The sequence below is a fragment of the Alligator mississippiensis genome, chromosome 2 (assembly GCF_030867095.1).
Source record: "Alligator mississippiensis isolate rAllMis1 chromosome 2, rAllMis1, whole genome shotgun sequence".
Classification (NCBI taxonomy): domain Eukaryota; kingdom Metazoa; phylum Chordata; order Crocodylia; family Alligatoridae; genus Alligator; species Alligator mississippiensis.
The window spans coordinates 198097599-198124401 of NC_081825.1; the positions used below are offsets into that span (position 1 = coordinate 198097599).

At 42.6% G+C, this 26803-nt stretch overlaps 1 protein-coding gene and 1 long non-coding RNA gene across 2 annotated transcripts in view; one reads left to right on the forward strand and one right to left on the reverse strand.

Annotated features, from left to right (window-relative positions):
* SWAP70 (switching B cell complex subunit SWAP70) overlaps positions 1–26432 on the forward strand; it is a 70019-nt gene extending 43587 nt beyond the window's left edge. Inside the window, exons 5-12 of the mRNA XM_006277490.4 lie at positions 4951–5097; positions 5533–5641; positions 7128–7309; positions 14588–14695; positions 16690–16856; positions 19977–20175; positions 21439–21535; positions 23634–26432. Of these exons, the coding sequence (XP_006277552.3) occupies positions 4951–5097; positions 5533–5641; positions 7128–7309; positions 14588–14695; positions 16690–16856; positions 19977–20175; positions 21439–21535; positions 23634–23743 (1119 nt within the window). The 3' untranslated portion in view covers positions 23744–26432. The remainder of the gene's footprint in view (positions 1–4950; positions 5098–5532; positions 5642–7127; positions 7310–14587; positions 14696–16689; positions 16857–19976; positions 20176–21438; positions 21536–23633) is intronic.
* On the reverse strand, positions 137–14631 carry LOC109280540 (uncharacterized). The gene is made up of 2 exons (XR_009460034.1): positions 14549–14631; positions 137–1052 (listed from the first exon to the last, which is right to left on the reverse strand). It is a non-coding gene; the product is annotated as an uncharacterized LOC109280540 (long non-coding RNA).
* Positions 26433–26803: the final 371 nt, after the last annotated feature.

A 26803-nucleotide genomic window follows, 5' to 3' on the forward strand; every position in this document is an offset into this window, starting at 1 on the left:
CATAAATGTGTGAAAATGGAATAAATGTGTTACTGAATTAAGAGATCATTTAAAACTTGTATAGCAGTTTCTTTACCTACTTATTTTGAAGAAGTCCAAACACTTGTCAGCTTTCTGAAGATTGACTACTTTCACGGGTTTTTAAATGTGACTTTTTATTTTTCAAGCAACTTCTTTATGAAAGCAAAACTGCAAATATTAAAAGATCTATTCATTCCTTATAGTACTGTAAGGTATTAGTATTTGGAAAATAGTACTTAAGAACCTAAGGAAAACTGGCCTTTACATTTCTGACTTAAAATACAAACTTCTTTTTTATTGGTATTAATAATTCACTAGCTAAGAGAATATCTACAAAAAAATTGTTAGAAAAATTTTTAAGCTTTTATGAAAATATTAAAATTTAATCTGCAGCTACTTTGTAGAATAAAAGTTGTGTACCTGGTAGATGTTTTTATGATGCTAGATCTGTCCACTGGTCCTAAATATGTAAGGCTAAACTGGTACAAAAACTATGCATAAGCAAGCCTGCGCACTGTCTAAGTCTGCCTAATAAATCGTAGGGTTAGTAATTTATTAAACTGAAGTTGGTCAGAAAAGAATAGATCTGTCTTGATATTCATAAGATATTTCTGTCAGTCTTCTGTATCTCCTTTCCTCCCCCAGTTGGAAGGATTGCCATTTTACTATTTTATCATTTGGCCCCAAAATATTTCTGAAAGTCCAAGAAGGGCTGTAAAGAACTACATTTCTTTCATAGGAAAAAGATCTTCCTTCAAACCCTAAATTAAGCATGTGTGTGATGCTCTTTTCAGGCAGTGTGCCTCCACCTATCTAAAGTTGTAATTCATGCTCACATGTACCATATGGAGGAATATCTGTCGTCTTTGATTTCTTCATAAGGATAAAAAAGCCTTTCTTGGCAGGCTTTCGAGATCCATTCAGAAGTCGTCAGAAAGTCTTGGCACCAAACAGTACTTTCAACAATGCAAAGCATCTATTCTAGTTAACTCTTGATCAGCTGAATTTTGTCCTCAACCATTCTGCTGATACTGTTAAAATACAATAATTGGCATCAAGTCAGTTCATCGTCTGGGATTTAAAAGGAAATCTTGACGGGTGGGGTGGGGGGAGGGAGGAGGAAACATTTTGTGTTATTTTAAAACATTTTCAGTTTTGACACCATACTGTCTCTGATATAAGGTTTGGTATCCTATCTTGACTGTCTCCCTTCTTTCCTCTCTGGTGACTCTGCCTTTGTCCAGGAATATTTCGTTACTTTTCAAAAAGAGTTTCCTGTTACAGGTTGGCCCCTATTCCTTACACAAACCCATCATACTTACCATTGGCAGAGGTGCAGGCACTGGTAAAATCTCAGGTACCTTAATTTCTAAGTCAGAGGTATCTCTTTAAAACGCCTATGGAAGAGGAAGAAATCACAGGGAAGAATTTTTTTTAATAGTAAGAGGAGACTGTGTGAAAGTGAATTTTATCTAACTATATACTCACTGAGGATACAAATTCATTTGACTACAATGGGCTGTATTCCAGCTTTGGGCGCAGTACTGAGCAAGGGAGTTTTGCAAAGCAAATGGGGTTTGACAGTCTGTCTTAGACATACCTTGGTCTACACAGTTAGCATCTGGATATCTCAAACCCCAAGTTATCCTGACTCCTTTTCAGGATGATAATTTCAAAGTATTAATAAATGATGTGCCACTTCCTGACATGAGTTTACTCCCCTCTTTTATTGTACATTATTCTGGACACTCCAGAATTTGCAGTAAGGATATGCAGTGCACAAAATTTAAATTAGTGACTTTATTTCTCTGAAAATATAATAATAATACTTCATACATTGGTAATTAGTACCCCCAAAAGCTTTTCCTTTAGGAGTTATTAGAGGGGCTGTTAGGAGTGTACAAGAAGCTGATTTGCAGAAATCCTAACAATAATCTGGTTTTTGTGTTTTAACTTTGTAAAAATTACTAAATACATTTGTGAGCAGGAAATTGCCTGCCTGGTTAAGGATGGATTGTGCGAATCAAGCTACATATCTGAGATTCTTTTTTGCGCTCCTGTGTGGCTACCCAGATCTCGGAGACTGGGTAGTTAGGCGTAAACAAAGTTTATTTCCTCGCTGCCTCCATGAAGCGAGTGGAGAGGCCAGGGAATGGACAGGGCCTTGGCTCTGGTTTATTCTTTGTTATCTGGAGGAGTGGAGCATGCATGAGGTAATAGCCCTTCTCATCTGATAGACATTAGCTTGCCTGTGAGGAAGGAAGGACACAAATGAAGCTTAGGGAGGTTCCCTTTAGTTACAGTCTCTCTCAAACCTGCTCCGGGAGAGGTGCATCTTATCCTTGCTCAGGGCAGTACCCAGAGCGGAAATACAGCTCCTTGTATTTGAATGAACTTGTATATTCAGTGAATACATTTTCCAGTCTTTTCTTTCTATTAAGAAACAAAATCCTCTCTGTGACTTCTTCCTCTTTTGGATTCATCCTAAAAAGGCAACTTTGAATTACAAATCAGACTACCATGCTCCTTCGCCAACTGTGGTATGATGGTACTTTGTCTACAGCTAGTTTAACTGCTTGACTCTGAGTCTGTCAGTTTTCCTTGTTGCTGTGTGAGAGAGCCACACAAGCAGAGCAGGAAAAAAAAGAAATATGAGACTAATTGCAAAACCAGCATAGCAGCAGGGGCTGGTATAACTTAGACACTGATAGAACTTAAACTCATCTTTTGAAACTGACTAGTGTTCAAGTTGATGCCCCTTCTTAAAAGCCAATAAAATCAAATGTTTGGTAGACCATTAAGTTATTTATCTTTCAACATGCACATCCTTTCCTGTGGAACATCTTCTCAAATAGCTTTCACCACACTGGATAAAGAACAACAGGTGCGTGGCTTCTAGTACAATAATTAATAGCGCAACAATTAATATTGACCTACTTACGTTTTTAATCATCAGACTTCAGAGGTATACCTAGTTAAGAGGAGTGGCAGATCATTTACTTTGTAACCAAATCCTTAAACTTTGCACAAATTTGGACTAAATGTGGTTTATTCTGGGGATCTAATAGAAAGTCAGGAGGAGTGGAAATCTTAAGGGCACGTTAAAGCTGTATAATTGTTGGCTGGCAGCTGCTGAAACTGCATGTTTGCCATGGCTTCAGCTAACAGAGAGCTCTCAATCTGTCTCTCCTATTTGCTAACTGCTGGTGGTCATGGTTCTTAAAATAGCTGGCATTTGTAATTATACATAAACATGTAGTATATTTGTTATGCCTTTGTGTAGCTTAAGAAAGGATGCTAATTTTTCTTAGGTAAATAAATCTTTGTGACCTCTTTAATATTTCCTTTGTGTGAAATACAAGCATGTAGGTGCTTGCATTTCACATACAATTCTCCATGTGAAATATAAGAAGGTCCTGGTAAACTTTCTTGCCCCAGGGAAAAGAGAAGGGATGTGACCTTGAACTCTCTCTGCTTCAAAAGAAAACTGCAGTATTTTTCTTTCTCACAATTATATCAATTTTCCACATAAAATAGAGAGGCATTAAGTATAGTGCTTTTGTTTTTCCCTGGCTGCTCCTTTTACCAAGAAACATTTGGGAAATTGAATCCACTTTCAAGTATAGTTAATCAGTTACCTGATATTCCAAGTACTTTTAGATGCTTTTTCCAACTAAGATCCCCATATTACATCAAGAATAATACTTCCTTGCTAAGGCGTCAGTGCTTTTGTTCAAGTTACTAGTAAATGTAAATAAATGGAGCCAAAATTCCACTAATGGCTCTGCTTCTAGTTCAGCTGAGAATGAATCACTTTCAGTTTTGTCAGACTTCTCTTTCCTGGTTTCTGAAAGGCCATTTACTATAAGGAGTTTGAGAATATCAGAGGTCAGGAACTGGAGACACACTTCTTTCTTGTATTTAAGGTTGATTGAGTAGTTTTCAGAAAAACTAAAATGCTGTGGGTGAAGTCCTGTCTCAATTTAAATCAATGGCAAAATTCCCATTAAGGTCAGGATTTTGCTCTATGCTCCCACAACACAGCAAAAAAGCCAGGAGTATGGTTTCCACTCGCCTTCTGGTTATTGGGTTATTTATTTTTAAAAGGTTTTTGTTTTTAAGAATTCAGCAAAATGAGCAATGTAGCAGAAAATGTTTTAGGGAAGTAGAAATGCTTGCAGGCAATGGTGGTTTTGTTTGAAACATGCACAATAAGCAGTAGGCTTATAATACCTAGCTTCGGGTTCTGTGCACCTTGTTTAATGACCTTTAAGTTGATGACATTTTATATGTGATTGTTCTGAAGTTGATATTATCAGACATTGTGGGTGCCAAGCAAGGTGCTTAGTACTTCAAAAGGTTTGAGGACGGGGAAAAGAAGTAAGTGGTTAGCAAAAAATTTTCAGATGGCATCCAGGGAATGTATAGTAATGTTCCAGTTTCTACAGATAGCTTTCCTGTCCACAAATACAAGAAAGAAATTGCAAATGATTTCCATGAATGAAACCACACATGATGACATGCAGGTATGGAACAGACATAGGTAGCGTTAAGCACTTAAGGCAGTGATTCACACCCTTTGCAGTCTCAAGGCACTCATTGGAAAATGTCAGCTTTTAGTTTTCATTTGCTTTTTTGACTACAGAAAAATAATAGATCAGTTCTTCTGCTGAAAAGAACTCAAAGACCACAACAGGTCAGAATCTCTGGGTTTATCCTGTGAATAGCGTTTGGATATCTAACAGTGTGGAACCTGGTATATCCTTGCGTGGAACCTGTGGCACCCTTGAAAGGGGTGCCCTTGCTACGGCACCCTGCTTGCCAATCACTGACTTAAAGCGTGATCTAACTTGTGCCCTCAGGCCTTGTGCTTAAAGGCCAAACCCATACAATAGGTACCAGACACTTAAATAATCACTATTTTTACAGGGCTATATGTTGAAAAAAGGCCACAGAAGGAAAAATTGGACAGAGCGTTGGTTTGTACTAAAACCCAATATTATTTCATATTATATGAGTGAAGATTTAAAAGACAAGAAGGGAGACATCATATTGGACGACAATTGTTGTGTAGAGGTAAGAATGAATTGCAACTTTCTCTAAATATAGAAATATACTATCTTCTTTGGAGGTAGACTCGCAGTATTTGCTAGGTGATACTGGAGTAGTTATTTTTTTACTCTGTATTAGTGGCTCCCTCTGGATATTATCTCTAGATTTTATTTTTATAAAGAGTTTATAATGAAACTACCTTGCATTTGTACACACAGGTGCTTAAATGAGAAGTGTCAGGAGTAAAAGTTAACAATGTTTTAAGGATTCAGTTGTCCAGGAACAGCAGCTTTTCCTTCTTTAGATACCCAAACAATTGTATGTGCAACATAAAATATGCAGTTGAAATATACCATAATTATAAGCATGTTTAGCTGTGACTAATCAGCACATAGATAGGACTCTGGTCCAACATAGTATTAGATTCACTGGAAAATAATGGTTTGTTTTCTATTCTAGTCCTTGCCTGACAAAGATGGAAAGAAATGCCTGTTTCTTATAAAATGTTTAGACAAAACTTTTGAAATCAGTGCTTCTGACAAAAAGAAGAAGCAGGAGTGGATTCAGGGTAAGTTTTTTGAAGTATCAGATATTGTGGGAGTTAAGATCCCAACTTGGCCATTCATTTAAGCCTATGCTTAAATCCAGGAATTTCAAAAGTGACTAGTAATTGGGTGTTTACATCTGTATTTGAATGATCAGACTGAGATAATTTAAAGGGTGTCCAATTTATCAGGTAGCACTAGCCACCCAGCACAGAGAGTTGGACTTCTTTCTGGGGTATCGGGTTAGGCTATGAAAAAGTGGCATTCAAGGTCTCTTGAAAACCTTAACAAAACACTTGCAAGTTGAATCTAGTACTGTATTGTGAGTTTGGATGTTGTAGGAAAAGCACATGATGGAGCCCTGCAGACAGGTAGTTCACTTTCAGCAAATGATTTGCTTCAGCCATGTACTTTGGAATGGCCAAAAACTAATCTAAACGAAACAAATGTTTTGTTGTTTCTAACACACATTTCTTGTCTGATCTGGATTTAAATGTTCTGGGAGTAAAAGTGAGTTGAAAAATATTTGTAGTGGAGGAGATTTGGTTTAATGTGCTGAGATGAGCAATTTTAGTTTAATTGCTTAGTTTGAGGTAGAGTGGTTTAGTGGTCATGGCACAGGGCTTGGAGGCAGGACCTGCTGTGTTTACAACCTGTCTCCACTCTTGTCCTACCAATCGATGACAGTTCTTTCCAGTGAGGATAAGAGTGGGTTTGGCTTGAATCCTGCCTTCAAAGGCCTCTACTTAAAGCATTGGTAAGGCCACTTAACATCTGTACATCACTGTAATGCAGAGCACTACATATTATTTTCACTTGTTTTGCTTTAAAGTACTTACTTGATTTAAAGTAACACATGATGTCTAGGCAAAAATCACCCTGCCCTAAAATGATCTTGTTTCATAGTTGTAGTTAGTTTATTTCTGTTTCATTCATTTTTCTAACAGTCAATTATTTTTGCTGGCTTTTATATTCAGTCCCTGAAATACAGTTAAACCAAACTACTTTTGTGCTGGAAGGAATTACCTTGTTTAATAATGAGTACAAGCAAGATGAAATGGTGGTTGTAAGAGAGAACTTCAGGTAGTACTAATGGTTGATTGCACCTAGAGAATAAAAGTGCAGCTGGATTGGGAACACTAAAAAAAGCTTCTAGGGAAGTACATGGACATTTTGCACTTCTTTTTTATCTTGGGCCTTATCTCTTAGATGAGTCACACAATCATTTACATACAAAACCTCTTAACCTAATGCCCCATTAGAAATTAACCTTGATGACCTGCAAAATAGGGTTGGTGTATTGGAAATGCTGGATAGTCCCCTCGTTGAGCTATGAACAGCACTGCATTATGTAGAATGCAGTCACTCACATAATTAGAGTGAGGCAGGACGGAGGAGCAGGCATGCATGATTAAAACAATAGCATGGCTGTTTTTAATATCAAGGCTATTCAGAGTTTAGTGTTACTTCTAACTACTATTTCCCTCCACCTCTGTGGACTCTCTTCAGCCATTCAGACCACTGTAAACCTGCTGAGGGTGGGGAGCCCTCCACCTCACAAAGAAGCACGGCAGAAGCGGAAAGAGTTGCGTGAGAAACTTCTGGCTGAGCAAGAGGAATTGGAGCGGCAAATGAAAGAACTCCAAATCGCCAATGAAAACAAACAGCAGGAGCTGGAGAGAGTGAGAAAGGTGGGAGCAGCCTTCAAGTTTTCAGCTGTCCCCAGCCAGCCTAGAACTTCTTAAAGCACTAGTATGTCAGAGCCAGATGTGTGTTTTCTGTGCAAGTGTAAGGAGGTGCATTGAGCAGGCCCCTTGAGCTCTGCCTAGCGCAAGATCCCAAGAGCCAGGAGGGACAGACAAGGAAGTTTAACGCTGGTTCCAGAGGTGGATCTAACGGGGTGCACTGGTACAATTTCCTGGTCTACTCAAAGTTTAAAATCAACTGCCTGGCAGTGGTAGCATTTCGAGTTAGGCAGCATGGAGGGAGTAAGTTAACTTCATGACTCATTATAATCTACCAGATTCCTTCTATCTAGGCACTCCATTCCACAGGTGTTAACAGCCATCTCTTTTTAATGGTTTTGATGATGCACTAGTCAAGCTAGCCTTTGTTCTGCAATTCTGCTGTCTTTTAGCTGCTCCTGGTAATGAAGCTCCTATTTCACAGCCCTGTAGATTATTTTTAATTCATTCCAATGAAATTATATTTGTTTTGCTTTGCTTTTAAATGGACTAATACAGCCCTAGATACCTAGCATATTTGTAAAGCTTCTAGTTTATTTTTAACTGGAGAAAAATGAGTTATGTTCAAAATCCTAGATCTGCCCATGTGTGGCTCAGCCTGGAATTAGGTGGGGACTAAACCAGGCCTTAATGGAGGTAATTGCTACAACGGTTTTCTAGAGGCTGTTTTAATGGATGGTTTAGCTTTGCCCTTGCCTCCCAGAGAGGGTGGTCGTAAAGCCTGTGTCATCTCAATATAAGGGACATCCCAGTGATCTTTGTAGAGCAGCTTCATTCCCTGGGTGTGGCTTTAGGCCTCTTTAGGAGCCAGGAGGAACTAGACACTTTCACCATTTCCACTGGGATTTTCTTAGTTTTACTGGATTACAAAAATCACAGAATGTGAGGTATTGTGGACTGAGAGGAAAACCCTGTCCCACTATGTACCTTACAACAATATGTACAAAGACCATGAATGGATCCAGGATTTTAAAAAAGGGAGGTGCAGATAGTGTGGCACGTCATCATATATAACATAATGCACATTTTTCTCCAGTTAGAGAGAAACTAGAATCTTTACTTGCATACTAGGGGGTTAGCAGTATATTGTTCAGTTTAAGATCAAAGCAAATATTGAAATGTACACTATTTTGCTAGATTTATATATAAAGTTTTAAAAAACACCACAAACCAGGCAAAAAATAGTTAAAATAGCCAAAAGCTGTTGTGTCATTATAGTTAAAGGTACATCTCTTATTGAGGTTCATAAAACAAAAGCTGGCCTTCTTGAGCATCTTGACCATACCGCCAGTATTTTATAGTATTTTATAGTCAGCCATTTCTACACCTGAGTTAAGGTTAAGGCTAGAGCTAAAAACACTCTGCAGGGCTGTGAAATGGAAGATACATTACAACAACTGGCTGACAGACAACAACATTGCAGAAGAAAGGATAGTTTGAATAGTGGAACATCAGGACCATTTAAAAGGATAGAGTAGGGATGTCGAACTCATTTGGTTCCAGGTACCAGGCAAATGGTATGGGGACAGTCCACGAGCCGCTGGGCTATGCAGCTTGGTTGCAGAGCCGCCACTGGTGCTGGGCTGTGTAGCATGGCCCCCAAGCTCCAGAGTATCCACTGCATGCAGCACAGCCCTGGGATGGCACATAGCGACTCTGGGGTTGTGCTGTTTACAGCAGCAACTCTGGTTAATAAGCTGGAATGAGTGCTCCATACAGCACACAGGGCCATCCAGCATGTCCTACATGCTGCCTGCGGGTCACTCTGAGGCCCATGGGCAGCACCAGAAGACAGATAATGCAGCTCCGCAGGCTGGATCTGGCTTGCAAGCCATATATTTGATACCTCTGGGATAGGGTTAACACCTATGAAGTGGGGAGAGATTAGCAGGAATCAGGGAGAGGATAATGAACCAGGATGTCAATTGGCTCTTTCAGCACTGCCCAAATAGAGATGCTGCTGCCCCTCTCAGGCAGTTGGTTTTAGAGTTTGAGTGGATCAGGAATCAAAAGGGGGTGCAATTGTACCATTGCCAGATCCACCCCTGACAAACACCCCTTGAAACATGTTGCAAAATATTTGTGTGCCTGTGTATAGTTCTGTTGGAGCAGTTTAGGCATTTATAGTTGAGATGAACATGCAGTTCTTGGAGTACAGTTTGCTTATAATCAAACTAGGATCAAATTTGAATAGATACTGCAGAACCAGGTTCAGAAAACAAAAGAACTGACATTGGCAGAAAGTTTATAAGTAGATAAATACGTCTTCAGAACGCTTCAAAGAAGTTAAGTTTAGATTAAGACTAATTGGCAGATGGTTCTATAAACAGCCCTAATAAGCACTACACGTCTGCCATTCCTGTTCACTATAACAGCAGATTAAATATCCCAATCAACTTTGGATGTAAAAGAGGTCTTCATCTGTGTGATAGCTCCAATGAGAGGTTTTGTGAACATTAAAATATACGTTCTGTTCTATTTTCAAGTGGAGGGGGGGCATTATTCATCAAGAAAGTAACTGCCAATCAAGCTTTTATTGACTAACTATATTTTTAATTAAGTACCTGTTGAACTTAAAAATATAGACCATTTTTATCCATAGTACTGCCAACCCCGTGTTTCAGCTGCTACATATAGTCCTTCCTGTTAACAAGCAACACCAGAAACTTACATCAATCTCCCTGTGTTGTACAGTGAAGACAGCTACCATTTCTAATCATTAGGGGAAGAAATAGCCAGATAAATGTATTCTTATTTTGCTTATAATTTGAAATTTCTTTCCTAACATCACACTTGCCATTTCTGGATCAGCAACAGGCCTACAGTCTGATTTGTCTTGGGAACTATCGTGCTAGACATGTGTTTTATCCCAGTGCAGAAGGGAAATTAATTGTACACAGTACTTTCCTTTTAAGCCCCAAAGATTCTGACTGCATATCTTAAAATTGTGATATGTTGTATCTAAAATAGTTATAACTTTTTTTCTCTCTGAGAAGTCAGCTGAAGAACAAAATTATTCTCTTAAGGCTCTAGAAAGAATTAAAATGTAGTTTTCTCTTGAAAAGTGGTGTGCAAAGACTAAAGGGACATAGCCAGAGGCGAGGGCCAGGGGAAGGGAGAGGTAGGGAGCGGGGAGGGGGAATATTATTGGCATTCTTTTTGATGATCTGCATTTATCAAATAAAATGAATCATTGAGTCCTCAGTAGCATTAAACACATTCAGAAGGCTCTTTGGCCTGTATCTTCTGCTCTGTTCTTCTTTTTATGTTGTTCATTTTGTTGACTCTTTTTCTTTCCCTGGTCATACCATCTCACAGTACACATGCTCTTTGTAGTGCTGATTATACACACTGTTTATATTTCGTGACATACAGCATGTGAAAGGAATAGAGGTGCAATGATACATTGGTCCAATATCGGATCAGTTCCGATACAAAGAAAATTGGCTATGTTGGAAGTTGGCCTGATGGGGCCGATAATTTGGCTGATAAATGCCAGTGCATGTGCGCAGGTGCAGCACAGCACTCAGGCAGCGAAGAGCAGAGGCTGGCAGCATGGAGAGAGACCTCCAGCTGGTAAGTCTGTTGTGGTGTAAGGGGAGGGAAGAGGCTGGGGGCAGGGGAGCAGATCAAGGCCCCTGCGGTGAGGGAGGGAGGCGGCAGGTGCTGCCCAGCTAGGGCGGGGCGGGATGTGGGATGGAGGTGCAGCTCATCTGGGGGGGCGGCTCCTGCTACTGCTTGTACCCAGGGAGGACACCAGGGGTGGGCCTCAGATCTGCATGGGGCAAGCGGGCAGACTGCAGCTGCAGGCTGGAGCCAGGCTCTTCTCACCGGGGGCTGTGGAGGGGGCTGCAGCCACCCCAGATTTCACCATAGCTCCCTCCCAGCATGCCTGGCACAGCCCCAGCTCAACCCCCAACTCACCCCACGTGGGGCACAGGAGAGAGGGCATGGCTCTTTGGGGGGGGGCAGCACCCTCCCAGTATCACTGCCATCCACCCGGCATAGGCCTGGCTTTTCCCAGCACATGGGGGGAGGCGGGGGTTGAGCCAGGAAAAGCCAGGTCTGTGCTAGGCGTGCAGCAGTGGCGGTGCTGGGAGGTAGCTACGGTGAAATACGGGGTGGCTGCAGCCCCCTCCGTAGCCCCCGCTCTGAGCCCACCCCTGGCGAGAAGAGCCTGGCTCCAGTCTGCAGCTGCAGCCCGCTCACTTGCCCTATGCAAATCTGGGAGCGCATGCCCTTCCCGTCCCCATGCCTTCCCATGGCTCCAGCAGCAGTGGGAGCCACCCCCCTCCCAACAAGCTGTGCTTCCGTCCTGTGCACTGCCCTGCCCCGACTGGGAAGTGCCTGCCCCTGCTCCCTCCCTCACCACAGGGGGGGGTTGATCTGCCCCCCATGCCCCTTACCTCCCCACTCCCCTTCCACCACAACAGATTGACCAGCTGGAGGCAGCTGTCCATGCTGTATCAGACATCGGATAGGTATCGGCTGATCTACTTCCTTAAAAATCGGATATTGGTATTGGCCCCAAAGATCTCTGTTGGTGCATCCCTAGAAAGGAAGCATACACTTTCCCCTGCTGTCCTTGCTGGCTATTAAAACTCATGTTCTTTAGCCACATGACATGAAAAGCAGAAGTTCTTTCCTCATAACCTTCTCAATGCAGTTGATTTTGCATTTCCATTGAAAACACTTGTTCCTTTTTATCTTGGGCACTTCATAAATGGAAAACGGATTATAATACATTTAAGATAAGATCCAGTTATGAAGTAACCTAGAATGACTGGACATAAAGTTTAACCGCAGTGACTCACACTTTGTGTCCAGTGCTGACATGCAGTCTTAGGCTGTTGTCTTGCAAGTATACCCACAATTAACTTTTCGCATGTGACTAACCAGGGCAGGCAGTATGTTTTAAAATTTAAGCTTGTGGTGTGTTGTGTGGAACAGGAGTGTTATAACTCCCAATTTTATCACAGGTCTGATATTTGTGGAGGGGTGTGGGGGTGTGTGTCATACTTTAAGGAAAAGGTGACGGGGAGTGAAAGGGAGGAAGAAATGCTGGATTGTTCTCCCAGCAGTAGTACATTGTTTGGTGAATGGTAATGGACACAGAGGTGACAGTGAGTCAACCAAAGAGATTTTTGAGGCAAGTAGCGCCATTCAGGTAGTAATTCCTTAAAACTAAAGAGCGGCACTATGAACAAGCTATCTGCTGCACTTTCACGAACTAAAAGTATGGGGCATTTTTGGTGGAAGAATTAGGAGCTCTTGACTAGTTCAGAAAACATGCTTAAGGGAAATAGGCTACATAAGCACTCCTGGAAACTGAATAGTGCTGGGAAGTTTGGAGCTCAGGCTGCATCTGTCTGTGAGCCAGCAGCACACACAGCAACTCAAGTGTACTCTGAAAATACTGTAATCCAAACCTGTGTATGTGTTGGTAATGATCCATTTAACAAAATTCTGAGATATTCCCCTTAATCTCCTGAAAGGGTAAAATTCACCCCATAGAGAGACCAAGTACAAGGCCCTTGCATTCTTTAAGTCAGTGGGGGTGGAGGGCAACCTTTTTAGCATATGTGCCACACATTAAACCCCTCACCCTTACTGATTTGCCACTCTGATCCCCTTTCCCTGCCTGATCTTCTGCTCAGCTTTCTGTTCCTTACTCTGTGTGCTTCCTGTCCCCTCCCAGATCTGCCACATGCTACCCCTGCTTTAAGTGATGCATAGATCACGTGCCTTTTGAGCACACTAAAGACCTCCTCCTCCTCTTTGGAACCTGATTTATATACTTCCTATTCAAAGGCCAGGAGAGGGTTTTTTCTGACATGAATTCAGGGTAAAAATGTATTGGTCATCAGTCTCTAGCAGCAACTAGGACCCAAGCAGCAGTTGGTTCTGCCTTGGGTGGGATCCTCCTTGATGCCTGCAGGTGGTATGAAAATGCATGGGTCAGCTTATACAGCATCACTGGAAGGATTGGGGCTCTCAGATTCCAGTGTGATAAAGCTGCTGATGTGCTTGGCTCTTATGTTCACATTGGTTGTGTTTTGTCCCATTAAATTAAGACTGGTGGGAGCAGGTAAATTTTGAATAGCTGTGGTCAAATACTAGTTAGGTGATTTGTAAAATTTCTTAAGCAATCTAAGAGTCCTCCTTTTCTTCCTTTTTGCCTTCATATTGGTCAGCATTCATCGTTTCTGTTAGCCAACGGCCAGCTCAGACAGGCACAGCCTAATTTTGAGTGTCAAAAAGGAGCAAGAAAGTTTCACATCTCTCCCAGAGAGCTGATGGGGAATAGGAAACTTGCATTTAGGCTTGGTTAAATATCCCAGCCTAAAATATTGCATTAAAAAACACTTTCCACAATGGTCATTCCTAAAATTGTATATGGATTTATTTGTAGAGATGACATTGTGAAGGAATTATTTTTGTTTGGAAAGGAAATTGTAGAATGCTTTGCAAGTTAAACATGTTCTGTGAGAATCGGTCAGAAATTTCACACAAAGGCTAGGGCTCCCAGCTCTTTCTGTAAAAAGATAAAGGGATGTTGCCTTCATCATGGAGTGAAGGTGGTACTAATAATTGGCTCCAATCTTAGCTATTCTTATGAATAATGTACATATGATTACCCACCATTAATGGAACAAAGTCTAATTGAGTCAGTTAGTATTTAATAACTTGACTATGGGAATTATTTGTTTTCTAATGTTGAATTACTGCCACTTTAAAAAAAAAAAATTCTACCTCTGTACACACAAACATTCTTTGTTGCTTGAATTTCTTGAAGGCAGGTTTGCCTAAAGTTGGAAGGGAAATGGTTTTCCTATCAAGTTGAGGTTTAGAAAAATTTTCCCATACCAAATTGGAAGAAAAAGTTATTCTTAGAAAACATTTTCAAACTGAAAACCTATAGAAAAATGTTGATATCAAGTCTGTTGATAATCATTTTTTTTTTTTTATTATTCTGACCTTTTGTCATTTGTTTGCATTAAACCTGACTTTTCATTTCTAAATTATAAAGGTTCTTTCTGGCCCAAATGGGGGGCGGGGAGGGAGGAGGGAGAGAAAGTTGCAAGTTTTTTTTTGAAGCAGAGCTGCTTAACAAGTTTCCTATCTCAGAAACAGTTCTGGCTTTAACAAATTCACTTTTTGTACAGTAAAAACTAAAATGTTTACCTGCTAAGGTCATTGAACAAGAGCTCCTTCTTTGTACAGCAACTTGAAGAAGCAGCTGCTCGGGCTGCAGAAGAGGAGAAGAAACGTCTTCAGACTCAAATGGAATTGCAGGACCGATTCAGTTCAGAACTTGAGCGAGAGAAAATGGTAAGTTTGTGATTGCAGAAAAACTCTTTGTGCCAGTATCTAATAAGCTGAGCTTTCGCTTATGACTTTTGCTTGTGGGCACTCGGTAATCAGTTTCTAATTGGGAGTGTACAAACATGGACATACAGTAGTATCCTCATGCTGCATTGATATTAAAAAATGTCCCTCTCCAGAATTACAGGGCCATCTTGATTTTAACCCGGTTGGCATATCAGTGCCAAAGGGAGAAAAACTTAGGGGGGATTTCTTCATGATTTTAAGTTTAATTTGATTCTTTCACTCTTAAAATTCATCATATTAAAATTATTACAAGCTTTGCAACTCTGTTGTTTATGAAAATAGTAGCTCTTAACTCTTTTGTTGCAGTTTTCTTCTAATTGCAACCTAAGTTTTCCAAGTACTTTACAAGGATCGAGAAGAGAAGAGTGATAGGGGTTAAGCAAGCTGTCCAAGGTCACAAAATCAGTTAATGGCAGAGCTGGGGATTGGACTCAGCTCTCTGGACTCCCATGCCTCTTGCTTTAAAAACCCAATTGCTATCGCTGAAAAATGTTGAGCGTATGTAGCACATGTTAAACTCAGGAAGCGACATACCTGGTGGTATAGCCTTACAACCTTGAATTGGAAAGCCCAGGATCTGTTTACTAACTAAAAGATTAATTTTATAATTGTTCAGGGTCTTAGTATTGTCTTAAATGCTATATTACAAGTTAGTTACTAACAATAAAGGACCCTAGCTATCACTCAGACATGGCAGAGCCTCTTGACATGAAGGGCATCTATATATGTTCTCTAGGGGTGGGGGGTGCCTGGAGCATCTCATATATCAACACCCCCGCACTTCAAAATGGCAGTGGGGGTGCTTTATCTCAATCTTGTTTCATGAGCTTTAGATAAAGCGCCTCTGTTGCCATTTTGAAGCAGGCGGATACTGATATATGAGACATGGAGGCTGGCTGGAGCATGGTAATTACCATTAATTAATGATTAATTGAATCTGCTCCAATGTGCTGTAATTACAGTGCATTGGAGCAGCCTCTGCATTCGTGTATAGGCACCTGAAGTTAGCATGCTGAGCTGGTGACATGCTGACTGTACTATGCCCATGGGAGTCCTGGGTTTTATTCCTTCCTGCACTTACACTCCTAGGGAGATTTGGCTTGGCTGGGGAGGCAGCAACCATCTCTTACTCTTGCATCTGTTGTTCCCTCCCATGGCCTTTTATCCTGGCATTGGTATGAAGGAACTTTCCCCTACTGGTACTTTCTACTCCTGAGTTACTTTAGAGCTCCTGGATTCTTGCCATGCCTGACACATGGAGAGTACAGGAAACTAAGTAGAAAACCTTTAACATAAGGCTTGGCTTGTCTATGCTACAGAGTTGTTGTATTCGGACATCTAGGTCTATTCTGCCAGTAAAACCCTGTAGTGTAGAATAGGGTGTAGAATTGTTCTATCCGCTTTGCTGGACTCCCTGCTCTGGCTAGAAATTAAAAAGAGGAGCAGAGACCGACCGAGTCATCAAGAGTCACCTTTTGCCTCTTGCCTTTCCCCTGGTTTCTGTCTTTACTTTTGTGTCTCTCTAACTTACTCCTTGTTTGCTTCTCTCCTGCTGCCCTTGTTCCTCATCTGCTTTTCCAAACTTTACCCATGTCACAGTTACCACTTCTCCCCATTATTTTAGATATATAATTGTAAAACTTACCAGCGCTTAGTAAGGGCTTGTCTAATTGAATCAGCTCAGTTAAAAGGCTTTAACTTTTGTGTCTGGACACTATTTATTTTAAAGCTGGTTCTGGCAGTTTAGTAGTGTCTATACATTGACTGGCATGAATCAGACTGCACTGAAACAGGTATAAACCATCATAAAAGTATCCACTTGCACAACATTGGACCAGTTTGACTGAACTGAGGTCAAATTGCTCTTTTAGTAATCAGTGTACAGGCACATATAGGGATGATGTGTTCTTTTCATCTATCCTTTATATTGCCAGGTAAGACAGCAAATGGAAGAGAAGGTTGCTCAGAAATCATCTGAACTGGAACAGTATTTGCAGAGAGTGCGTGAACTGGAAGAAATGTATAAACAGCTACAGGAAGCATTGGAAGATGAGAAACAGGCACGTCAAGATGAAGAGACTGTAAGGAAGCTTCAAGCCAGGTCTGATCTTAATCTTACAGGTCACAGTAGAAATAAACTAATTCTCTTGTGGGGAGGGCCAGAGAGAGGTAGGGGCTGGGGCCTGGGGTGTCAGCATCTGTGGGAGTCCCCTGGATATTATGTAGCAGGGAGTTTGTTTGTTGGTTTATTAGATTGACATCCCACCCTATCCAAATGGCTCAGAACACTAACTAGAAACAAACAACCCAGAGACAGTTTACCCAAACACTTCCCCTAAACTTGGGAATTCCCACTTCCGCAAAACACTGCCGCCTTGACCAACCTCCCTCTCCACCACAAGTCATAGATTCATAGATGCTAAGGTCGGAAGGGACCTCAATAGATCATTGAGTCCGACCCCCTGCATAGGCAGGAAAGAGTGCTGGGTTCAGATGCTTATCTAGTCTTCTTTTGAAGACCCCCAGGGGTAGGGGAGAGCACCACCTCCCTTGGGAGCCTGTTCCAGACCTTGGCCACTCGAACTGTGAAGAAGTTCTTCCTAATGTCTAGTTTAAATCTGCTCTCTGCTAGCTTGTGGCCATTATTTCTTGTAACCCCCGGGGGCGCCTTGGTGAATAAAACCTCACCAATTCCCTTCTGTGCCCCCGTGATGAACTTATAGGCAGCCACAAGGTCGCCTCTCAACCTTCTCTTGCGGAGGCTGAAAAGGTCCAGGTGCCCCAGTCTCTCCTCATAGGGCTTGGCCTGCAGGCCCTTAACCATACGAGTGGCCCTTCTCTGGACCCTCTCCAGGTTATCCACATCCCTCTTGAAGTGCGGCGCCCAGAATTGCACGCAGTACTCCAACTGCAGTCTGACCAGCGCCCGATGGAGGGGAAGTATCACCTCCTTGGCTCTGTTCGTCATGCATCTGCTGATGCACGATAAAGTGCCATTAGCTTTTCTGATGGCTTCGTCACACTGCCGGCTCATGTTCATCTTGGAGTCCACTTGGACTCCAAGATCACTTTCTGCTTCCATTCCACCAAGAAGGTCATTTCCTAGGCAATAGGTATGCTGGACATTTTTCCTCCCTAGGTGCAGCACTTTGCATTTCTCCTTGTTGAACTGCATCCTGTTGTTTTCCGCCCACATGTCCAACCTGTCCAGGTCTGCTTGCAGCTGTTCCGTGCCCTCCGGTGTGTCCACATCTCCCCATAGCTTTGTGTCATCCGCAAACTTGGACAGAGTACACTTCACTCCCTCGTCCAAGTCGCTGATGAAGATATTGAAGAGTATCGGTCCAAGGACCGAGCCCTGAGGGACCCCACTGCCCACACCCTTCCAGGTCGATACCGACCCATCCACTACGACTCTCTGGGTGTGACCCTCTAGCCAATTCACCACCCACTGGACTGTGTAGTCATCCAAGTCGCAGCCTCTTAACTTGTTCACCAGTATGGGGTGGGATACCGTATCGAAGGCCTTCCTGAAGTCTGAGTATACGACATCAACCCCTACTCCTGCGTCCAGGCGTTTCATAACCTGGTCATAAAAAGAGACTAGATTAGTCAGGTCGACACCATCCTGGGTTGTATGACCAGGAGTGTCACTGGCAAAACAAGGGAAGCGATTCTTCTGCTGTATTCAGCTCTGGTGAGGCCTCCCCTGGAGTAGTGTGTCCAGTTTTGGGCCCCACACTTCAAGGACGTGGACTGTTTGGAAAGAATCCAGTGCAGGGCAACAAAGATGGCCAAGGGCCCAGGAGATAACATTTATGAGGAAAGACTGAAAGAACTAGGGTTATTTATCATGGAGAAGACAAAACTGAGGGGGGATTTGATAACAGTCTTCAAATACCTCAAGGGTGAATATAGAGAGGTTGGAGATGGGCTTTTCTCTGTGGCTGTAGGGGACAGGACTAGGAGCCATGGCCTCAAACTGCAACAGGAAATTTAGGCCGGAGGTGAGGACTGTTCCGACTCTGAGAGCAGTCAGGATTGGAACAGGCTACCCAGAGAAGTTTTGCACTCTCCATACTTGGAAACTTTCAAAAGGAGATTAGATGGATATTTGGCAAGATGGTTTAGTCAGGGATAATCCTGCCTTGAGCAGCAGGCTGGACTAGGTGACCTTGTGAGGTCCCTTCCAGCCCTTTCCTATGATCCTAAACCCTTCTGCCAATTCCAACCATGTGCTCGACATCCAGTTACAAGAAACCTCTTCTCACCTTCCACCCTGCCCTGCCTCGACCCCAGGGGAGCAGGAGAGATCCCCCAACATCCCTCAAAGTGCTCTCCATAGACACGCCCTCTCTCTTACAGAAGGGCTGTGGCAGTTACTCCTCTCTCCCCCTAAATCTTCTCCACCCCCAAGAAGCATAACCCAATAGTAAAAGACAAACCCTCCATCCCCACCTGCTCACTGTCAAAGGGCAATGATGTAAGCATTGGCGCCTGCCCAGGAGGACCTGCCAATTTGCTGGGCCTGCAGGCTGGCTAGGTCCATCTCACTCTTTTCAGATGGCCAGATGGTGCTTAGGCTGGGCCCCAGCCCTTCTGCAGAGGGAGGTCTACAGATACGCAGTAATTAATAGGCATCCTCTTTAATAAGATGCCAAAGACTATATCTGGGTGATACCTTTCAAATACAAATACAGAAATACAGCTGTCTGCATTTCAGAGATGAGAGACTTTAATATTTGTGTGGATGCTCAGTGTTTTCAGGGAACAGGGCCACTTTATTGTATCAAGTTGGACACCTAGAGTATGTTACCATTTCTGAAAACAGAGGCTTTGGAAATTAATGATTACCTGCTTGCCATATCAGCTTGTATTTTATTCCAGTTTAATTTAATGCTGCTAACTTTCACTTCCTGCTGTATCTTCATCTTCTACTGTGGATAGCAGTTCTCCTATTTAATGACAAGTGTAACTGTTTGCACGCCTTCCTTTTCATGTGGTTTTTCAAGACTGCATTTGCACAGCAGGCTGAAACAACTCCAACAGTACTTTCCAATGGTGAGATCATGAACTCATGAATCCACCTGTGTACATTTGCAGTTTTGTAAAAGAGTCCTGTCTTCCAAAGTTACTCTCCAGGAATTTTTTTGCTAGCCCTGCTTACATATAGGCTGAATTTTCCAACCAAAAGAAGCTGTCATCACTGTCACCTCTGTAGGTTATTGGAGGAAGAGTCAAGAAAAAGAGCTGAACTGGAAAAATGGCACTTACAGCAGCAACAAACCATTCAGATGACAGAAGCGGAGAAGCAAGAGCTAGAGAACCAGAGGATCATCAAGGAACGTGCTCTTCAAGTTGCTATGCAACAACTGGAACAGTTGGAACTGGAAAGGAAGCAGGCACTTGAGCAATATGAGGTGAGAGACTGCATGTCTTAGCAGCATTTCTCATTCTTATGCCAGGTATTCATTGGTAGCTGAATTAAAAGAAAACCAAGGGCTGGTAATGGGCATAATAGACCTTTTAATATTCATTCATCTCTGTTTGAATCCAGTGACCTTTACTCAAGATCACACAGAAGGTCTTTGGGAGAAATAGGGAGCTGAACCTAGGTCAGGGAATTCTGGGCATATACTGAAACGTGTCTCATCTCAGTCCAGGTTCCAGTGAACAAGTGTTCTTTTAATATTAGAACAGGTGGTGTTAATTGGAAGCCTTGCTGGTATTTGGAAAAATACTTTAATCAGTCCAAGAAATGTATGTCCCAGGACTGCAGTGGAAAGACATTCTGGTGCTTGCAATTTTGCTCCTTTTGCTAATGCCCTCAAAAATATGAACTCCAAGGCCATGTCCACATGTGGTGTGGATGTTTGGTTCCCCAGGGGCAATTAGCAGTGGTGCACCTTGCGCCACCACTAGTTGTCTGCAGGGAACACCTATGCTACTTATGCTCTGGCAAGTTACCCTAGGCATGGTAGAGGAGGCTGGGGCCAGCACTGAGCTGGCAGTCACAGTGTGGCTTCAGGTGTTCCAGCTCCACTTTTGAGCAGCACACGCTGCCAATGTGCACTGCTCTGCTTTTTTTTTGTGTGGGTTTTTTTTGACCCCTGGATATCCAGGGGTCAAAGAACCTTCTGTGCTGCTCCCTTGCAGGACAGAGAACAACTGAATGTGCGGTATGTGGCACCACATGACTGTGCTTGACAGCTTGTCTGGATGTGGCCCAAAGATGCTTAAGCTGCTCTGCTTGTGGTCAGGATGGTAGCAGGAGATCTGCTTAGAAACACCTGCTCCATTCATGAAGCTTGAGTCTGAGTCTTAGCTTCACCAGAAAACATCAACTTATTTTGAGATGGAAATGAGGATTTCAATCTGCAGGGGGAACAACCAGCCTTCCACCAATGCAGAAAACCGGAACTTGATCTCCCCTGTCCACGTAATAGCTTATACTGAAGCACATCATTAGTTCTTTTAACAGCTGATCAAGTTACTTCATGAACCTGTTTGTTCCTGCCTGAACTATGAACAAAGGATGCTTGCTGGCTTTTGTGGGATGGCTTCAGTGTCAGGGTGGGGGGAGGGTGTGTTCACACCTGTATCCATTGGGGAGGGTGTATTCACACTTGTATTTGAAATAAGGCAAATTTCTTGTTTTTAAGAGTGCTGGATCTTTGTTTCAGGGAGTTAAAAAGAAGTTGGAAATGGCAGCCAACAACACCAAGAGCTGGAAAGATAAAGTAGCTCATCATGAGGGATTGATTCGATTAATAGAACCAGGTGGGTTATCAGTATAGAAAACTCAGATTAAGAGAGCCCTTGTCATTGATATGTCTAAGAGAGTGCTTGAAGCTATGGCTGATTTATCTGGGATGACCTTTTCCTCTGTAACAATGGCCATTGAGCAGCTTGGTGATCTGAGTATGCTGTTTTTGAGCATGGTGGCTGTGGTTTTGCAGACTCCACACAGTCATGCAGAAACTGAAAGTTCTTGCTCAACCCCCACCAATGGCTTTTGAGAACAAAGACTATAGCAGAGTTTCACATTGCTCTAAAGTAAAGCAGTGTACAATAGTGGCATGATAAAATATTGAAACAGACATGGCCTCATGCTTGGATGTGTGCTTATAGAAGCAGCTATCTGGCTCTACCTTTTTTGAAAACCTAAAGAGATTTCCTGTTAAGATTTATGTGAAGCCTTGGATCCTGGTCTAGTTAAAGCAGTGATGTTGGCTGGAGAAGGAGTCAGCTTTGACTGAGTCAGAGGAAGACTTGTGGTGTTTTGGCTACAAGAGAAAAGGAAAAGGCCAGGATTTACCATATTTACCCTATTCCAAGAGGATTTCAAATTTAAGATGACCCACAATTGTTAGATTCTGCACATGGAAAATTGACAGATTTGTTATTATTTCCCATCTTTAGAATCGAACTACTGAGGGAGGGGTGACCATCTTAAATTCATTCCCCCCCAAAGGCAACAGCAAGGGGGGAAGGGACCAGACCCCTGCCCCTTGCCACTTGTTCCCTGCCACCTGTTTCTTGTTCATGCCATACCTGTGCCTGCCACCTGTCCCCCTGCCCAGTGCAACCCCCATCTGTTACCTCCCTGCACCTGTCTGTCCCCCTCTTTTCCCCAGTGTCTGCCCCCTTGTCACTTGCCCCCTGTCCCCTGCTCACTCCTACCTGTGCCTGCCCTACCCTTCCTTGTCCCCCCTGTGTCTGTCTTTCCCCTAGCCCCAGTGCCTGCCTCTTCCCTATACCCCCACTTACCTGTTCTGAGAGGCTCTGGCTTCAGCTCTGGGGCAGTCAGCAGCAGCCCTGCCCCCTCTAGCCAGGCAGAAGCAGATTCAGCAGCTCTTGGCCTAGCTGAGTTGGTGCCAGAGAGGTTAAAGCTGGAGCCGAAGGTAAGCAGTGCAATGGGGGTAGGACAGGCTGTGCCATCTTTCCCTTGCTCCCTCCTTCCCGTCTCCCTGACCTGCCCTCTTCCCTCCCCATCACACAGTCCCCTCTGTGCACCCTATCCCCACTGTCTTCTCCTCTACACTCCCCCTGGCTGCATGCCCCGTCCCCTGCCCCAGGTCAGAATTGGAATCTAAGATGAGGTGTCATGTGTGTGTCATCGTCCGTGTCCCATGTCCATCATTGTCGTCTCCCCCCCCATCTATAGATATAGATTTAGACTGGGAGCAAAAAAAACTTGTCATGGATTTGAGTAAATACGGTATTTGGGGGAGGTGGGGATCACCATGGTGCCAGGAATTTAAGGCCAGGGGAAATTAGAATTTGATGCAGTCAAACAATGTGTATTAGAACAACCATAACTCTTAGGTTAGCCATGCCCTTATGATCTTTCACAGATAAAGTCTTTATGCTGTGTGTATGTAGAATCTAATGTTAAACTTCTATTGCCAGCTTGCATAGGTGACCTAGATACATACCCTACCACAACTATAATGGTCAAAGACATTTCCTTGCTTATGTTAAATGATTGACTTTCACAAGCGCAGTCCTAACTCTGCTGGCTCCATGCCCTGTGTTCATTGAAGGAGGGAGGAAAATAGCTTTGTAGCTCCTCTGTTCTGGAGGCAGCAGGGAGCATGTTTGGCCCTGGATCACTTCATAATTTAAGTCTGCAGCTCCTGGTCTTGGGTCAAAGGGTGCTCAGCTGCTTCTAACCCTCACTTTCTCCTGAGGTCTGCTGAAGAACAGCATACGCTGCTCTGTTCTACATCAGGAACCTGCAGTGTCTGTCTAAAAATTCATAACCAATGTGCGGCAGTTAGTTGTGTGCAAAGTGACGCGAATTCTATCCCTAGCCTAATGCAGTCATTGGCGATTTTACCTGTGCATGTTTAAAATGCTGAACCATGTCTTGCAGGTTCTAAGAATCCTCACTTAATCACAAACTGGGGACCAGCAGCCTTCACTGAAGCTGAACTTGAACAAAGAGAAAAGAGCTGGAAGGGGAAAAAGGTCACTTCTGAATAATCAAGGGAGTTGGAATGTCTCCCATGAACAGCAATAAAGCATATTTGATCATTTTGTTTTATACTTAAAATGTTTTCTACTTCTGTAGTGGTGTAGCATGTTCAAAGCTACATGTTGGACCTTTCTAGGAAGCAAGTATTTTCTGTCTGCTACATTATGTATATCTATTCAGGGCCCAGTTACAATACTATCCCCATTAACTGTTGTCATCTCCTTGAACACAGCTTCCAGAAACTTATCTATTTATACAAAGAACTTTTCTGTTCTTTAAACTACAGATATTTTTATTAAAATTTTAGTTATGTAAATCAGACATTGTGGCATAAGGTTAATAGGTTATTCTATGAACAATCTAACAGCCTTTGACAGGGCAAATACCATGGCTTCAATTTGCAGGATTTCTAAGGGAAGGAAGTAGTGTTTTGCTTATCTGTAATTGTCCAGACAATGCAGCTTTAAGCCCAGGCTTGATAAAATTCTCAGGCTACTGCCCTGACTCTGAACATGACTTTATTTCACTTCCTATCCATCTTCTGCACCTGCAGCCACGTGTGTGCAGTGAAAAGTGGTATGAATGTGGAAAATGCTAAAGAACTTTGCAGCTAGATTTCATTTAACTTTTTAAGAGATGGGATAAAATCTTCAAATCCTTACTGGGTACCTTTTAAAAAGTCAGGTTATGACTCGCAGAGAACCTGCAGGCTTGGTTTAGAAACCAGGTGATGGCTCATGTTTATGCAGATTAGATGATTGTCATATCCCATCTAGCCCTGTGGTTTACGGGAATTATTAGTACAGCACAGCTGTCTGGTTTTTCACATAAAACCTGGATTCTGGGGATGGGAATAATCAACAAATAATAGAGTAAAGTGAATTTCCCATTTGATTTCCACCCCCACTTTAATTATAGAATTCAAGATTCATAATGAAAACTTCACCCAACTTTGTTTTGATCACTTAGTATTGAAGCCTTCAAAAACTTACTCTGTGGCGTGACTTACAAATACAAATACAGCATTAGCATTTCTAATAATCTACAAAAAATTCCGAACAAATCTAGTGCCCACTGTCTGAAAGGTGTCTGTACAGGAAAGTCAATTTATTTCTAATTTTCCTTGGGAAACATAATGTGTAACTTCTACTTTGTAAGTAGTTCTTCCACACAAGGGAAAGAAGTCAGTCTGTTGCCACGTACTCACGTTATACAAATTTCTGGGGAAACAAGCCACTTAGCGAACAGCAGCTACACATTTGTCAAGTGGTCTTTCATGTGCACCAAATTATCTTATAGCTTCTGTTTTTCATCACCTAAATATTTCATAGTTGGTAGGGTTGGAAGGGACCTGAGCAGGTGATCAAGTCTGACCCCCTGCCATGGCAGGAAAAAGTACTGGGGTCAAATGACCCCAGCAAGGTGTTCATCTAACCTCCTCTTAAAGACCCCCAGGGTAGGAGCCAGCACCACTTCACTTGGAAGTTGGTTCCAGATCCTAGCCGCCCTGACAGTGAAGTAGCGCCTCCTGATGTCTAGTCTGAATCTACCCTCTGCCAGCTTGCGAACGTTATTTCTAGTCACTCCTGGTAGCGCTCGGGGGAACAGGGACTCCCCCAATGCCTGCTGATCCCCCCTGACTAGTTTGTAACAGGTCACTAGATCCCCCCTCAGCCTTCTCTTGTGGAGGCTGAACAGGTTCAGGTCCCTTAGTCTTTCCTCGTAGGGCCTGCCCTGCTGCCCCTGATCATGTGGGTGGCCCTCCTCTGGACCACATCCCTCCTGAAGTGCAGTGCCCAGAACTGGACGCAGAACTCCAACTGCGGCCTGACCAGTGCTGCATAGAAGGGGAGGATCACCGCCTTGGACCTGCTTGAGATGCACCTCTGGATGCATGACAAGGTGCGGTTAACCTTCCTGACCACGTCCCCATGCTGTCGGCCCATGTTCATTGTGGCATCAATAATGATTCCAAGATCCTTTTCTGCCTCTGCACTGACAAGAAGGGAGTTCCCCAGCCTGTAGGTATGCTGCTGGTTCTTCCTCCCCAGGTGCATGTTATTTGTAAGCTTTTTATAAAACAAATGTTTGGAGGTTTATAACAAGCAGAGCAGCTATGTATGGAGTAGTGGTACTGTATGATTGTTATGCTAAGATATTACAAGAGTAGAAAGTACTTTGGGAAACAGAAAGGGTCTGTAGAACTAGAACTTATTATATTATTTGCTTATTACCTGAGACTCAAACACTTAATACACAGTCATAGTTTTATACTAATAGAAGTCTTTCTAATGTTTCAGTCTACTGACATACATGTGAGTGGTAACAAATTCCAGAATCTTGCATTGTAATTACTGTACAGGGAAAAATTCCTTTAGTTTGTTACTAAGCCCTTTTTATTAATTGACCTTGGACTTTACTTGTTTACAGAGAAAAATGTGAAAAATCATACTAGAAATACTAATGTAACTATACATTGTTAAATTATGGTAAAGGAGATGGAACAGTATCTATAACTTCCAAATACTTTTTGCATGGACAGCATAATGTGCATTGGGCTAAACTACTTTAATTTTTTGCTAACAGTTTTTTTTTTTTAAGGAAACACCAAATGATGCACATTTTTTGTATTTTTTACTGTTCTTTAGAATTGGCTATTTAATAAAGTAATGCAAAAAAGTCATTTCTGTACAAGCAGCAGACTTGCATACTCCTTTCTTTTTGTTTACTGACTGGGAAATGGGCTGTGAACAAACATCCCACATGGTATGTTGAGGAAACAACGTACTTGCACCTAGTGACCACAGTCATTGCACAGCTACTAAAAGCATCTACAGCAAAGGTTTGATCCATAGACTTCACTGGATTTTGCATCAGGAACTATGTAAGGGGGCCATTATTGAGACACTGAGCATCTGAAGCAGATTCCAGCTCTTATTTTTTAAATAGTTCGGCTTTATTGCACAGCAACATGACTCTGAAACAACTATACAAAGTACACCTTACAACACTGTTTCTACCTATGTATTTTCAGAGACTCCAGGGACTATTGTTTGGTAATGTGCAGC